General features: G+C 31.8%; 2 protein-coding genes across 2 annotated transcripts; one reads left to right on the top strand and one right to left on the bottom strand.

The window, feature by feature from the left end:
- LOC118028427 (1-aminocyclopropane-1-carboxylate synthase) lies at positions 1 to 2,691 on the top strand. The gene is made up of 4 exons (XM_035031991.2): positions 1 to 315; positions 428 to 559; positions 655 to 815; positions 1,628 to 2,691. The coding sequence occupies exons 1-4, from the start codon at positions 151 to 153 to the stop codon at positions 2,610 to 2,612; spliced, it is 1,443 nt and encodes a 480-aa protein (XP_034887882.1). The 5' UTR covers positions 1 to 150; the 3' UTR covers positions 2,613 to 2,691.
- Positions 2,692 to 9,531: 6,840 nt separating this feature from the next.
- Positions 9,532 to 11,192, bottom strand: LOC118028428 (heavy metal-associated isoprenylated plant protein 39). The gene is made up of 3 exons (XM_035031993.2): positions 10,877 to 11,192; positions 10,357 to 10,432; positions 9,532 to 10,196 (listed from the first exon to the last, which is right to left on the bottom strand). The coding sequence occupies exons 1-3, from the start codon at positions 10,880 to 10,882 to the stop codon at positions 9,841 to 9,843; spliced, it is 438 nt and encodes a 145-aa protein (XP_034887884.1). The 5' UTR covers positions 10,883 to 11,192; the 3' UTR covers positions 9,532 to 9,840.
- Positions 11,193 to 17,828: the final 6,636 nt, after the last annotated feature.

Genomic DNA, 17,828 nt, shown 5'->3' with positions numbered 1-17,828 from the left:
TGGTTTACCTAAACTCAACATACGTGTATTAACGCCAGCAATTACGACTGCATCTAAGGTCAAAACTCTCTCTAAAAATTTGCTCTCTCAAAAACATCTCTTGTTGAGATTTTTGGCTACAAACTCCTGGTGAATTAATTTGAAGAAAAAATGGTTTTCAAGTTGAATAACCACTTGTTGTCTGGTATAGCAAGCAGCAACGGACATGGTGAAGACTCCCCATATTTTGAAGGCTGGAAAGCCTATGACAGTAACCCCCATCATCTCACGGAGAATCCAGATGGGGTTATCCAGATGGGTCTTGCTGAGAATCAGGTAACTAGCCAGCTAGGTTGAACATGATGTTTTAATTTGCTGGTTCTTGAATTTCCATGAAGATTTTTCAGCAGAACATAGTCACTGATTTTTGTTTCTATATGAAATGCAGCTTTGCTTTGATTTGATTCAAGACTGGCTCAAAAACAACCCAAAAGCCTCCATTTGCACTCCCGAAGGAGTTAATGAGTTCAGAGAGGTAGCCATCTTTCAGGACTATCATGGCCTGCCAGAATTTAGAAATGTAAGGAAATATAAATTAATTAAGAAAAAAAAATGTCTTCTCATCTTTAAGTATATATGTGTAATAGCTAAATAATTGTGGACATTACGATACAGGCTGTAGCAAAGTTCATGGAAAAAGTGAGAGGAAATAAGGTTACATTTGATCCTGACCGCATTGTTATGAATGGAGGAGCTACCGGAGCTCATGAAACAATTGCCTTTTGCTTGGCAGATCCCGGCGAGGCATTTTTGGTACCTACTCCTTATTATCCAGGGTAATCTACCATTTACTTTACCTTTTATTTTCTATCTTCTTTATTCTAATTTATTGTAAATATTCTTCAAATAAAGGTAGATTAGTTTATTGATAAATTATAACAGTAGTAAGCTTCACCTTGACATTTTGCCCACCTATATGTGGTGAGTGGTAAGCCTTTACCTTTGCTTTCCTCCATGGCCAAGAAGGAGAGAGTCAAGAGGAAAGTGGGAGGGAGGGTGACTGCAGAGAGATTAATTATAAATACTTGATCAAAATGAAAATACTATAGATTCATTTATCTAGAATTTGGCAACCATATCATTAAGTGCATGTAAGTACCGATAATAAACAATTTGTAACGTTAACATCTTAAGCTATTAATGAAATGCCAGAACCAATAGTTTTCAGACCTGCTTGTATAATTACTTTTGTGGGGGCATGAGCATATACAAGTTGGGGTCCCAAAAAGTCATCAAAAGTACACTTAGATTCTTCTCTGTAGCAAGACTTATGGTGAACGTCAAGACGAAAAATGCCAAACTAGGGGGAGGAAAGTGAGGCCAATCTTCCGCACTGGTCTGGTCTGCATTTATTTTGCTTGACTTTATCGTTCAGACATACATGTGTCTGCTATTGACTTTTGTGGAGGATAATTCCCTTGTTCCTTTTTCCTAAGTTCTATAGCTGTCAGCCGACAAAATGCTTTAGGCATATACGTAATTGAATTAAATGACAATAACTTTGCTAAACAAACTTAACATGAACGATTTGAAAGTAGTAGTAGGAGTAGTGTTTGTATTAATAATTAATTTATGTGCTTCATTGCAGATTCGATCGAGATTTGAGATGGAGAACAGGAGTAAAGCTCATTCCAGTTGATTCTGAAAGTTCTAACAACTTCAAGGTAACAAGAGAAGCCTTGGAAAATGCCTATGAGATGGCGAAATTAGACAACATCAAAGTAAAGGGCTTGCTCATAACCAATCCATCAAACCCGTTGGGCACCATGCTAGATAGGGAAACTCTAAGAAGCATTGTGAGCTTCATCAATGAAAAGAACATCCATGTAGTCTGTGATGAGATTTATGCAGCCACGGTTTTCAGCCAGCCTGATTTCATTAGCATAGCAGAGATACTACAGGAAGATATTGAATGCAATCTTGATCTTGTACACATTGTTTACAGCCTGTCAAAGGACATGGGGTTCCCTGGCCTTAGGGTTGGCATTATCTATTCTTACAACGATGCAGTAGTGAGTTGCGCCCGGAAAATGTCGAGCTTCGGATTGGTATCCTCGCAAACTCAGCACATGATAGCATCGATGCTATCAGATGATGAATTTGTGGGGAAGTTCATTAGGGAAAGCAAAAGGAGATTAGCCGCAAGGCATAGAATCTTCACTTATGGACTTGCTCAAGTAAGCATTAAGTGCTTGAAGACAAGTAATGCTGGCCTGTTTTTGTGGATGAATTTGAGTGGACTCCTCAAAGAAAATACATTTGAATCTGAAATGGCACTATGGCGAGTTATAATCCATGAAGTCAAGCTCAATGTTTCGCCAGGTTGTTCTTTTCATTGCACGGAGCCAGGGTGGTTTCGGGTTTGCTTTGCCAACATGGATGACCAGACCATGCAAGTTGCTTTGTCAAGAATCAGAACATTTGTCAATAAGGATGTCGACACCAAGAAGCCTAAAAAGACCCTACGCTGGCAAGGCAGCCTTAAACTCACCTCTCCTCGAATATACGATGATTTCATCAATTCTCCGCGCTCTCCCATACCTCGATCGCCCCTTGTTCGAGCAAGGACTTAGATGGGAATCTCAATTTTACCATTAAAGTTATTGAGATAAGGTTGTTTTTTGATATAATATCAGAGTTTTGATGACTAAATGGTTAAGAATTTAAATCTTATTATTTTTATTTATTTGATAAAAATAAAATATAAAATAATGTAAACTTATACAAGTTTTAAGCTTAAAAAGCTTTTACTTAAAGGAAAATGTTAAAAAATAATATAAATTATATATTAAAATTTTTTTTAATAGTTTAAGTTACTAGGTTGAGATAGTTTCTTAATATATATGTTGGGAAGATATTTGGTTAATTTTTTTTCTATTGATCAAGATATGTATTCAACCACTTTTTTTCCCAAGTATTTATGCAATTCAGTATGTTTGTCTAATCTAGAATGTCTAAATTTATGATTTCCCATAGAAATAACGACTATCTAGGGATAATTGCATGGTCATCTCATCAACTACCAACTTTTTATTCATGAATGCATGGATTTTAATTATTTCATTTTATTATATCAATGTTTTTATTAATTATACATGATCACGCATTATTATTAAAAAACAGTCAATTTTATTATTTTATTTAGAAAATAATATAAATAACATATTAAAATAATTTAAGTTATTGAGTTGAAATTATTTTTTAATATGGTATTTAAATTTTGATAATCAAACAATCATAAATTCAAATCTAAATTTAAATAATTATTACAAGTTTAATTTAACCAATTAACTTAAGGTAATTGAAGCTCTTTTTTCTCGAAGCAAATTTCTTTCTTAAATAATATTATAGATGATGAATAAAAATTAAATAAATAATTTTAATTTTTTTTTAAAATCTAACTATTCCATTATTAATAAACTTCTTTCTCCAGGCTTATCTTTCGTTGTTAATAAACTTCGCCACTTCATGGCAAGTCCTACCATTAATCACTAGCAGTCTTGTAAACAAGTTAATTCAGAGATACATTAACGGTACACTGGATCATAAGCTTCTCAAGACAAGTCTTCTATAACTACTCTTCAAGCGTATTCAAATGCAGATTGTGCAGAATATAGAGACATAGCTAACGTTATTTTGAACTTTTTTGGCTTCAACTTTTGCTCAAAGAACTTGGCATCAAGCTAGCAGCAGCTTCAGTATTGGAGCAATTAACCTACTTGTCTTGCAATCCAGTTTTTAAAGCAAGATCAAAACGCATTGAGTGTGATTATTATTTTGTCAGGAAGCAGGCATCACAAAAGCTTATGCAGGTCTCATTTATTTCCAATGAAGATCAGCTGGCAGATATTTTTACTAAATCTTTGTTTAGACAACGGTTTATGGAGATCAGAGGCCGGATTAGGCTCATAAACAAGCCATGATATTCTGCTGTGTTCAGTTGGTGTATTTGAACTTAAAGGCTAGATTAGCTCAGCATTGATCATTATTAATTATAATCAATGAAGATCAACTGGCAGATAATTTTTACTAAATCTTGGTAGGATATCAAGCATTCATCATTGTTTATATGTTTTTTAGCTTATTTTATTTAATTATATTATTAAATTAACTGCATTCATTGAACAAAATCAAGTTAACAACTCAACTTCTAGAATTTTTTTTATTTCTTTAAAAACATTATTGTTGTCTCGACATTATTTTTTTATGTTGAAAAAATTTAGCCGTTATGACAGCGTAACATAGAACACGAACCTAGCGAAATCTATATATTAAGTCGAACTCTATTTTAATCACACCAACAATTAGAATCACATGTACAACCACAATCAACCTCTAAACTAAATAAATATTCGGCTCTTATACATGTGATTGTAAAAACTTTTACAAAAGAATTGACTAAAAAGAAAGCAGTCCTTTTAACAAATAAAAAAACATTTTCTATTTATTAATTACTATAATGTTTTGGAAGGAAATTCCGCTGAAATAGAACCCGAAATTTGAAATTACTTGATCAAAATCAATCAAGATGGTATTGAAAAAGAAAAAGAAATAAGGAAAAAGAAAAAGGGGGAGTTAACGAAAATACTTTCATAGATGCACTTGTAAGAAAATTGAAGTCCATGTACTTGATCGTTGGGCAGTGGTAAGTTGGACTAACCATGCTACTTTCTCCCTTGGAGATATTATAATATTACACATGCATGTGTTCATTGTGATACTGTTTTTTGGTTCATGAATCTCCCTTCTATTTCCTTTTTTGAATATATATATATATATATATAAAAGGAATAGAGTTCATTGTTTTCAAGAACCATCCAAAAGCATATTGCACAATTATAATATGAAAGATTCTGTGGAGTTTGCTAGCTGACCAAATTCATTTAATCTGTATAAAGGTTTTTCTTATTTTCAAAAGGTGCTCGGGAGGATCAAACTAGTCATGAGAACGATTATACTTCCTCTTCAGCGTTTTTTGTTCATTTATGTGTGGAAAATCGGTCCTCTAAATGTATGAAATCAAGCCATTCATTATGATTTTTTTATAAAAATAACTTCATATTGAAACTTCCATGCCCCGGTATTGAAAATTCGGCCCGGCTTAATTATAAGTTTTTGTTAAAAAAAAATTGGATATGTAATTTATTTTATTGTGTTTTTTTTATATAAAAATTCAAATATAAAATAAAAAAGCTATGTACGCAAAATTAAGATATTTTATAATATAAAATGAGACATGTATTCGATTGTAAATTTTAATTAAATATTAAAAAAAAAATCAAAAGAAAAAAAAAATTGCACAAAAGGATTGAAACAAATGAGGGTGAGAAAAAAGAATATTAATTAGAGGGATATCAAGTTTTAATTTGAGGGTTTAACTGAATTGAAAAATAGCTTTAATAAAAGGAAAAAAAATCAAAAGAATGAGGGTTAAATAAAAAAAAAAAACAACATAAAATTTGATTAAATGATGAAATTGAAAAGAAAAAAACCTTCAACAAACATACAAAGGAAAAAATTAGAAATTTTAAAAAATGAGAATTGAAATGAAAAACAAAACATATGAGAAATTGTAATTGAAGGACTAAATTGAAAAAAATAAAAATTCTATAAATGAAAAATGAACGAAATAAGAAATTAATATAATAAAGACTGAAATTGAAAAGAAAGAAACAAAAAGGACAATTGTGTACATTACCTGTCAGGAGAGAGAAAAGAAGAAAAAAAATCAAATGACCACTGACAACAATCTGACCACCTTAAGCTGCTACGCGCCACACCAAATAGAAGAAGACACGATGTTGCATATAAGGATACGATGAAAGGCCAGTTACGTTTACTAGGTGGCGTCACACGCATCACTTAAATGACATAGACGCCACCAATGTGCTGGGGCGTGCTGAGCATGCTCTGACATCTTTAAACATTAAAAAAATTGAAAAAAATATGAAAAATACTAAAATGCTTCCACGGCCCCAGCAACTACACAAAATACCCATATGAAAGTACAAAAACACCTCCAATGCTAAGCTTATGTTTTGTCTCTTCCAAGGTTAAAGATGTAATTACAAAGTATATTAAAATTTAAAAACTCCAAAAAACCCTTATCCAGTAGTACAATAATTTTTCGACTCAAGAAGCAAATATGTATTTTTACTATTAAGAAGCTTATGCATAGCCAAGAACACCCTTGATTAATAGTTCTATATTTTATTAATTTTATGGGCAAAAAAGTATTTTTGCTTTGCAAAAAAAAAAAAGAAAAAGGCATCAACACCCCAACCCAAGAGACTTAATTTTCCTGATAAAAAGATACAAAGGTAACTTTACTGTAGCCCCAGACACATTTTATAGTGAATTTGGCTACAGTAAAACACCCTCAACATTTAGTTTTTTAGGTAATTTAGTTTGTTCTGGAATAGAGTATTTAATTTTTTAAAACCTGTTTATCAAACTAAATCATTTGTTTGCATGTAAGCTCTACATCACAAATTTTGGTAATTTTTATAATCTATTAGATAAACAAAATTCTTACTTTCCTTCTAGAAAGTTACTAATTTCTTAATTGAAAACCTAAAGACTTGGTACTCCTTTGTCTTCTATTCCGAAAAAAACTAATAAGGTTTTGTTTGTTTATTGAAAAATAGTTGTTTTTTTGAAAAGTGATTTTCTTGGAAAATGGATTCTTGAAAAATGAAATTATTTTTTGATATTTGATAATGTTATGAAAAATAAATTGAAAAATATTTTCTAGTGTTTGGTTATGTTATGGAAAATAACCTAGAAAATAACTTATTAACATTTTATTTTTCTTTCAAGTTTATTAAAATAATGATGAACAAATCTTACAAATTAAAAAGTTGAATGAGAATGAAATTGAAAAAAAAAATTCTAATTTCATAAATTATCTCAAATAAAATAAATAACAATCAAAATAATAAAAATTAAATCTAACAAATAAAAAAAATTGAATGATGATAAAATTAAAATAATTATAATTATAATTTCATAAATTATTTCAAATAAAATAAGTAACAATAAAAAATATGGATCAAATTTGATAGATAAAAAATTTCAATTTAAAAAAATAATAAGAAAAAAACAAATAACAATAATAAAAATAAGGACCAAAGTTAATATAAAAATCAAATTAAATTAAATTCTAAGGGATAAAATTGAAAAAAAAATTCAAAACAAAATATATAGCAATTAAAAATTTAAGGATCAAATTTGATATAATCAGTAAATAATATTTTATTTCTAAATTTTTCATAATTTCTGGAAAGTGTTGTCCGTCTAAAATAAAAAGAAAACACTTTTCTGGAAACCAAGCTAAATTTGTTTTTAGCTAAAAAGTATTTTTCATTGACTAGTTTTTATAATAGAAAACAAACACAAATAAATTTTAAAAATAATTTTCAGAAAGAAAACTATTTGCCAAACAAATGGGGGTAAGACTTTCTAAGAGGAAATAAAGAATTTTGTTCAAGTCGGGCTTGTTTAATTGTGCATCATACATGGGCTACCAGAAGGACAGGACTGGCATAGCCCATATGAAAAATGTCTCAGCATAACGTGGGATTTATCAGAAGAAATGATTTTACTCATTTCTATGTACTTGAAAAGAAAGGGACGGGACATTGTTTAAATTTTTTACTCAATTCATAATTCCAAGTTATATATATAAACGCGGAGCTTGCTTAAGAATCATTTACAGTGATGTGTAGACACTTCAACTACCAACTGGATGAGTGAGTTCATCTCACATCATCACTGCTAATCAAAGGTGGAAGCCGGTGGATTAATGTCTTTTTAAACTTGCTCGTAACGATCTTTCTCCTACAAATTAATAAAGAAGTGGTAATAATTTATGGCATAAAGGGGCTCTATGATGTGGGAACTGGGATCGAGTTTGCTCGACTCAGAGTAGCTGGGTATTGGTGGACGAATTCCCTTACCGACGACACAGTCATTCCACGAGCATGCAAACAAATTCTTGGCACCAGCTAGCGAGTTGAAAACAGAGTTTGTGACATAAACATGAAGTTTAATCTTGGAGTCTATTTGTTGTTTCCAAACCAAGGCACTTTTCATTTTTTTATTCCCAAAATAAGATAACTTCTAAACTTATTTATTAAAGTAGGGTCTTTTATGACATGCTAAATTATTTTCCATGCCATCTTTTTTCAGGAAATTAATGAATATTCAATAAATTCATCTTTTTTTTGTTTCATTGGTTACCTAGAAGAAAGATGAACCTGATCAAGTGATCCCTTGTACACTTAAACCTTCTTTGTTTAGGCCATGCCGGCCGTATTATTATTGTTTCAATCTATAGTGCCACTAAATCTAGAGCTACAACATCTTGCACTATATATGGATTTCACCCTTCCATTTTATTTTATTTTGTTATTTGGGCTTCGTCTCCTCTTTTATGCAAACCTCATAAATAGTTATGTTTCTTCTTCTCTCCTTTCAAGCATATTATTCTTGTATTTTTCATTAAAGGGATAGGCTTGATCTACATACAAAGAGAATCTATATACCCATCCATAGACAAACAGAAACGAACTTTATCTTCTCTTGTTCAAAAATAAAAAATAAAATTATACCTCTATTTTACTTGGATTTTCTCACTAGAATGATTAATATTATATTTTATTAGGTAAAAACTATTGAGTAACCTTAAAACATTAGGTAAACATCGTCTAAACATATTTATCAAACTTGATTTTATTACTACATTTTGTCGAGACATAACGAGTTTGTTATTAAAACTAGTTCCTGCTTAAAACAATCCCAAAATAAAATTAAATGACTTGAGGATGATGAATAGTATTTATTCGGTTCATGATCTTGCTGCAATTTTGTTTAGGTTAACCTCATGATTTTGCTGATTAATAATAATACTTGAATAAAATTAAGATTTGTCAACATAAACATATTTGATTTGAGGCGAAAAAATATCATATTTAAAATCTTTTTCAATAACAAAATTTATCTCTTTTTATTTAGTTTTGAGCCTTAAATGTTTTTTTATATAATAATTCAAATTAAAATCACCTCTCATATTAATTTTTGAATGATGAATGAAATCCTTGAAATAAAAAGAAATGAGAAAAATATGAAAGAGATAAAACGTATTTCAAAAGTCAACGAAACAAATAATCTCCAAAGTATTCTTAAAGGGATGATGTGTCCCTTAATGATGTGTAATTCTTTATCAGGAAAAAAAAATACTATGATGATGAGATATCATTCATCCAATGAAAAGGAAAAAGAAAGAAGATTTTGGGGCGAAAGGAGACCTTTTCGTGTTAAATAATTAATGCAAGTAACAATCCCTTGTAGACGTATTTAAGCATAACAAATCATTGCTCCCTGCGCAACTTGTTCGTATTATATTGTAGAATTTCTTAGTGGACTTGTTGATCTATACAATTTTTTCACATTTAAATACTGAGATAAATTAATTTATATGCAGCCACATCATTGCATCAAATCCGATGTCATGTCGTAAAATAGATCATGTAATATGTCTCCGTGATCTCCTCTACAAATCTGCTTCAACGTTGAGGAGAAGGGGTTTTTCACTAGCAAATGATTTTGAAACCAAAATTCGTTTATTTTCTATTACTCTTCTGTACACATCTCTTGACTATCAAGCCTTGTACTTTAATCAAACCCATCGTCATAAACTATACAAAACAAGCACGCTGTTGTTTAGGGTTCATCTCCGTGGTGCTTCGAAGTATTTTTTTGTTTTTCCTGTCAAAAGTCTCACCTCCATGTCCTTTTCTTTTAACAGATAGCACAAGCATTTGGATTCTCCTCATCTCTTACGACACGGTAATGATACTGAGGTGGGTAAGGATTGTAGTTGTAGTAGTAGCTCTTGTGAAGTGCCATGAGATCAGCCATCTGTTGTTCGTTAGGGTTCTTTTTATCACCTTCCTTCTTGCCTTCGTCTTTCTTGCCCTCGTCTTTCTTCCCTTCGTCTTTCTTCCCTTCGTCTTTCTTCTCCTCTTTAGCTGGTCCAACAGTCAAAATCTCTGCGCGCCAAATTTTTCTCAACTTGCTCGCCACATCAACGGGATCAATATCTCCAACTACTGTCATTTTCCTCTCCTTCATGTCTATTGAAATGGAATCAATTCCTGCATGATAAAACAGGGCAAAGGTATTGCTTCATTGGGATTGAATGGAGTGAACCAAAACAGGAACAAATTCCATGTCCAGAACAGAAAACAAAGATATTTACACTTGTAAAAAGTGGAACTTGACAGGATTTACTCAGTAACTAAAGAAGTCACAAACCTGATAAGCCCGAAACAGCTTTCATGGCCTTTTGTTTCCCCTTGTCATCATGGAGGTCCAATTTCAACACCACTTTCTGTAATAGAAATAGAAATTAGTGGGTTAGAAACAAGAAAGTAAACAAAATACATGCTTCAACTACAGACAAGGACCTGTAGAAAGAAGGGGATTTTCCTATGAAGGACCAAAAGGGAACACAAGCCATGTATTAAAATCCAAACTACTCATTGTCTTTCAAAGAAATAACAATGAAGTGACCAAGCTGAGACATCAAGAAAACTCAACAAGATGTCTGATTCCCTAATCTACACATTTAGTCACAACATTGAACAAAAGCAGAAAAAAGACCAATGCTTTATCATATGTCAACGAGGGAGAAAAAGGGTAAATTTCACAAGAAATCATAGTTTTATTACCCTAAAGAAAGAACCAATAAATTAAATCAAATTGAACTAGAACAAAATTCATATTTTTGATAGGAAGGTTAGCAAGAATGGAGACTGGATAGAGGAAGATTCACCTTCATTTTCAGTTGGGATATATTCAAAGCTGAGACTTAGACTCAAGAAATTAAGAAAGTAAATGAAAAAAAGGATAAATTAACAAGGACACGCAAAAGAAGAGGAAAAGCATAGATATATAGGCACAAGAAGGCAATGAACGAAGCCTCTAATCCGAGTTGAACAAGTGTGGAGGCAGGTGGCAACATGATTTCTTTTAATAAATAGAGCCAAAACAAGTCGAACAAAATTAAGTCGCGCATAACCCTTCTCAACAAGGAACCAATTAAATGAACTGGGAACAAGTCAAGCAGAGGACTTGGAGCCTAGCTAAGTCCAAAGCCTCTGTTGGGTTTTTTTTTATACGAACACTGGAGGCTCCTCTAGTGCCTAAGAGTCGGATTTCATTAATTTACGCTAGCTGTAACAACTTGAATCTTATTTATTTATTTTAGGAACAACTCTGGTTCGGTTCATGTAATGATGGACATAGAGGAATTAAAGACCATTTGGGCCCTGAATTGATGAATTTGGATTTTGCCCATTTTGAAGGTCATTGAAAAGCTAACAACAATTCCACCTTTTAATCAGCTGAACCTTCCAATATTTTAAAGAAGTTTTGTGTGATATCATCGCCTGTGTAAGACTTCAAAAGGAGAAAATAAAACAAAAAAAAACATAAAGAAGATTGCAAAAGAAAAGGAAAAAAAGGGCACTCGGTTTAGGTTCCCTCCAATGTTTAGTGATCATTGAACTGGAGTCGATGGTTTCTGGGGTCAAGGGGTAGCATTGGAAAACACTAAACTACAGGGGTCAAAGTGGAATATTATTACTGATATATATATATATATATTAAGTGAATTTCACAGTTCCAAGTTTTATTAAAATTTGAAAATACACATAAATCATTAGAATGGTAAGATCTACAAGTGAATTTCATCCTTAGATTATGATCCAAGGATTTATTTATACTCTTGGATTTACTTTGTCATCTTGACGTTCACCATTACTTTTTTTTATCTTTCAAAAGAGTAGTGCTAATCTGCTAGTTTAAGGTGACAAGCCCATCTCACTTAAAAAATAGGAGTGATTTGCTTACATCATAAGCCGAGTTAAGTGATAAATCATTATCAAGTTGGGACAATGACTCAGTTTAATTAATTAATTATATATGTGTGGCAGTGGTTTTCCAATGAGCACTGACGCCATAGATAATTGAGAGGTCGCAATTATTTCTTGCAATTGTCCCAAATATAATTAAATGAGTGACATACTTACCTATGTCATCGACAGACCGATCTTGAATTGCAACACAGGCATGATTAGGACAGCCCCCTAAAAAATAAACACCCTAACGTGGAAATCAAGAGAATCGTATAAATTAAAAAAGGAAAAGAACAAAACATGAATTAGTTATTAGGTGAAGCTCACAGGTTACAACGGCTGAAAATCCTTTTTAATACATACATACATACATACATATGTATGTATGTATGTATGTATGTATTAAAAAGGATATATATATATATATATATATATACCCAGTAATTAATTTTGCTTTAAAATGGAAAAACTTTAAGCCGGTGCCCCCACTATAGACAAATAAACCGGCCACTTTAGAACCTGGTTTTTCCATTGCTTATATTATTATCTGCACCCGTCAATCCCAATCTGTCTATTAAAATGGAAAACTTGGAAATATTAAAGAAGCCTTCAGTCCTAACCTTATACGCATGCACTTATCCGTCAACTGGATGTGCACAGTACCTAGCCTTAATGCTTTTTGTTTTTTCCTTTTAAAAATAATATAGTTTATATATTTATATTATATCATATATTTATAAAACATAACTATACATATAATATAAATATTTTACATATAATATTATAAACATTTAACTATTTGTTGGTGCTGGGAACATTGAGAATAAGTCTCTTTTTTATAGTATTCTAATTTTATAACATAATCTATATGATTATTATATAATATAACATGATTTGTCATTGAAAATATTTTCTAGCTATATTATCTAAATTAAAATATTATATGCATTCAAACTAATATACAACATATTATTTTTAGTAATTTATTATCTTCTAGTAATGTTATATTTTAAAGTATTTTATTAATATATTATTGTTTATATATATAAGAATAATAAAGTATCGCATATTAATTTAGAAAGTGGTTTTTAATCATTTAAAAAAAAATAATTTTCTCTATCTAAAACTTATGTTTTTTTTTAATTAAAAAATGATTTTAGTTGATATTTTTTACAATATAGTTAAATATAAGAAAATCATCAAAGTGCATTTAAAAAAAAAAAACACTTTCCATCGAACAAAAACAATTCCTTTAAAGCCTAACAACCCCAGTCTACAGCCTAGCAATTAACAGTTAATCCTACTTAAAACAGATAGATGATGAAGTCCGTACACCTCCTGATTCTGAGAACCAGCCCATGTATAATTTGCCAGGCAAATGCTGACAGTGGTCCAGCTACCGGTTACAATCATGTCAGCATATACTTGTTCAAATGCAAGAATTTAAAACCTTTCAACCCAGGAAAAACATCAGAGCGAATTGAGTGGTGAATGATCATATCAAACTGTTTTCTACACACATCCTTCCCCCACCTTACCAGAGCACCATTGCGTTCAAACTTATAAACTCTCTACGGGCTCTAGTTTCATCCAGCACTTTAAAGAAGTTGAAGAAAAGAGATCCTCGAAGAAAAATTTAACGAGCTATTTTAAGTAATTTTCAGATTACTCAAGCACTTTATTTCACCTAATACACAGAAGAAACCTGCAACTTGCATAGTCTGCTCAACTGTACAATGATACTTCGTAATATTCCTATGATTCTTCAACTAAACTACAGCCTGTAGGGATGTATGAGCAATTTCCAGGGCCTCTTTCACTGAAGATGCAGACTGAAGTTTGGATTTATCAGCAATAGGCTCGCTATAATTTGCAGGTTTAGGGAGCAGTTGAAAGTCCTGAAACATTACATGAACAAGTTTATAGTTTGGCAAGCAGAATGAGCTAAAGTACCAAGCTAAATAAGTTAGAAACATACCTCGGGACCCCCGCTTCCAAGCAGGAGCAATGGTTAACTATAACATCTTTCAACAAAAAACACTGAAGAATGGTGAGAGACAGTGTCTCATATATATATATATATATATATATATATATATGAGAGACAATAAGCAGAAAAAACAAACGGCATTGCCAAGATCGATCCAGGTCGCAATTTTAATATGGATCAAAATTCCCAACTTCAATTGTCTCTCCAACTCCCAACAAGAGAAAACACGAACCAAAATGTAAGGCATTATAATTAATAACACACCATATTGTGAAAAAAAGAAAAAGAAAAGGAGCTAACATGTTTGTACCATTGTCTCCAAAAACCTGCCACCATATTTTTCTTTAGCTCCCTTCATGCTAAAAAAACCCCTGAATAAAAATATAGGAGATAATCATATCTGGATTTCATGCGTAAACACATTCATCTAAAAGGGCATTTCAACAAGGAAAAATGCACTTTCAGCACATTTTAAGCCCCGGTAATGTGAGGGTGAAAAATCCGCACTTGCGAGCTAGTATGGGCAGTAAGTAATGTTTCAACCGTGACCAAATAAATATAATAAGGTACTCGGAGATAAATACTGTCTCATTTTATTTTTTTATAAATAAGAAATATTTTGATAATATTTGATATGACGTAGTAGTTTTGAGTATATGTCAATATCTAGAAAGAAAAAAAAAAAAAAACGAAAGAAGAAAAAAAGAAGGGAAGAAAGAGAATGTGAAGAGTCCGAATAACATGAGTAAAGGCATGTGGTGGAACAAGTCAGTAACAATTAACAATTAGTAGTGGTTCTATCAAGATTAAAAGTGTTTTAAAAATTAATTCTTAATGTATTTTATCTAAATTGGTTGCATTTTAGAGGTTAAAAGTGTTGAAAACATCAACAACTTGATAAAGAGAACTTAATTGAGGATAAGTTCTTTCCAACCTAAAAACAATAATGTAGTCGAGCTATTAGAAATTACAGATTTTAATTAGTTATATAGATATTTTACAATAACTAGATAGAGATATGCTACAAATAAATTTTACGGATTGTCTAATAAAGCTTTTAAAACAAGTATGATAGAACTAGGTTTAATAGGAGATATTGTCGCGGCAAACTAGCATAACAATAATAAAATATTTTAGTTTTTATCTGACTATTGGATCGATATCATATTTTTCCTGAAAATTCTCGAGGTCTAGTTTTATTTAAAAAAAGCAGCAGAGCTTTAAAAGACATCAAATTAGGCTTTGAAAATGTTGTTTGATTCATTTTTTTTTATTTGTTTTTATTTTTCCTTATTTTTCTTTGTCATGCCTGCTTATATAGTATATCCATTTTCAAGTTTAATTACAGCTATATACCCATCAAAACCAGTTTCTATGTTCTTGATGGAGGCTCATTGGTCAACAATATAAGAAAGTCAACATTTATACTATACGGTTATTTTAAGAAAATAAGGTATATAGATATAAATTGAGAGGGAGGAGTAACTTTATAAGGTTAACATCATTCTATTGGTATAATTCTTCTTATTTCTAAGCAAGTACAGGAGTGAACATTCTTGGATAAAAATTATTCTCTATAAAAATGATATATCTCAAAGAATCAAATAAAAAATACAGATTAAAATTTACCTAACCAGATTATCCATGAAAGATATGCATTAAAAACATAAAATAGTATTTCCTATTTATTTTATCATTTTAATTAAAATAAATAAATTTATTTGAGTTATAATTTTTTTAAAAAAAATAAAACTTATAATGGTCGTTTTTTACAACAAAAAAATAATAATATAGCCACGGGACTGGTCCCATGTCTGCCTCTTACAAATGGTCATTTAGAGGAACAGTTTGAGCTTTTTTGAAGATGTGAAAGGCTTAATGACTATTTATTTCGGCCTTCTTGTCTAAGGCTATTCATGGACCTCATGAACTGGTTGGATCCACGGACCAACGTAGGTGAGCCGTACACAGCAGCCCAGGTGGGATATAGGTGATAGACACAGCTGGCAGCTGCCCTGAGCAGCTCTTGACTATTCTTGGACGACTCTTCTAGAAGCGAAATGTACTCATCGTATCTAGATACGTGCTGAAGTATTTAGAGTGTATTTGTTCATGCAGATGTAGTTGCCGCTGTGTTTTAATTAAATAATAGATTTTAGCTGTTTGATAAACATGAAAATGAGATTTTCTATTCATGGTCCCATGTTACTTTTGCTTTTGAAATGCAAATAAAGAAAAGCAAGGAATTTTTGTTTTTAGCACATTATTTATACACTGTTTACTTAAAATAATATTATATTTTTTTTTTGAATCATAATCATTATTACAATACCAAATACATTTTATTCTGAATGGCAAAGAATATTATTTGGAGGATATTTATTAAAACCTAAAATATAAATATAAATATAAATAGGAGTAGATAAATAAAGAAGCCACATGAATATCAACAAAATGCAATAATGTTCGGACAGGGACAGATTAATGCTTCTTCTTTTCTTCTTTCTAAACGCACCAGGGCAGAGAAATTACTCTCACGAAAAAAGTTGGACTTTCTTCCTCTACAATAGCCTTGATGAGGAGCACAGTGTTTTAAGCGATGCAGAATCAATTCAGTAAAATCCAGGTTTTCATTTACAAAAATCAGAATGCACACACGAGACTTTTCGCAACTGGCAGGACGTCGAGCCTCACTCTGTCCCCTTAATTAGGAATTTTAAAGATTTCTCTTTGATTTTTATAGGTGAATCAGGTTTTCTGTGTAATCTGAGGAGATTCTTTTCCCCTTTCTTATAATTACGTACAATAATTATACAGGGAGGGATCGAACTCGCTTTGCGCCACCCTATCCCGGTGCCAAAAAGGAGTCCCTAGCAGTACCGACTGAACCTTGAAGCTTCAACACAGTCACTCCTTTGTATTAGCAGCTCGTTGCTACAACTTCTCTTTGACTCGCCCCTCTCTCTTCTCTAAAGGGGCTAACTCACTTCACTCGCTCTTGTTGTTTGCAGGGGCATGGCTACTTTGAAAATGTTTCAAACATGGCTGAAAACGATGAGAGACATGGACCACCTTGTGGGAAAATAATATTACTAATAATAGCAACAATGAATGGATTACGATGACTTAATTAATCATCCTATCGAATCAGACAATTGGCAAACAGGTGGTGCCCTCCTCCAATGGCTAAGCTGTTTGTGACTATTCAGAATTCAGATGGTGGCTAACTGGGCCATCCACAAAGAGGACTAAATTTTAGTTGGAGACTTGTAGTTGGTAGCTGTATTGTTGTCCATTTTCTCCAATCATACACAGATGGAATACTCTCAACAAGTTGGCAGGAGTTGTACATATAAAAAAACGTAGATTCCAAGCGAGCAGGAGAGGGTGGAAGACATGACATAAGTTCCATGTACATTTGTCTCTTCTGTGAATTTCCACAGACAAAGTATTCACCTTCCCCTTTTTTCTTACAAAAATTATGGAAATAAAGGCAAGAGAAATTGAGATGATCCAGAAATGATTCTTTTCTTCTCGGACTTGTGTTCCAAGTTGAAAAGCAAAGCACGCCATGAATTAGAGAGCAGACAACAGAGGAGGTCAAATTACAAAACCTTAATTATGGAATTTACAGCAATATAGAGCCATACTAATGCCTTAATTGAGGGCATTTGCTCCACAAAAAGGAAATTGCAGCAATGTAATTCCACAAAACCAGCAAAACAAGTGTTGATCTGGTCTTTGGCTGCAAGAATCAACTACCTATACATTTGTTCTGCAACAGAATCAAGACCTTCTAGGGTAGAATAAGTAAAAATCAATTTTCCAGTCCCTAATTCGCCTGCCCTGATCATAAAACCAAAGGACTAATTCATCCA

Source organism: Populus alba, chromosome 3 (assembly GCF_005239225.2).
Source record: "Populus alba chromosome 3, ASM523922v2, whole genome shotgun sequence".
In the NCBI taxonomy this organism is placed as follows: domain Eukaryota; kingdom Viridiplantae; phylum Streptophyta; class Magnoliopsida; order Malpighiales; family Salicaceae; genus Populus; species Populus alba.
This window is presented reverse-complemented; position numbering and strand designations above follow the sequence as displayed.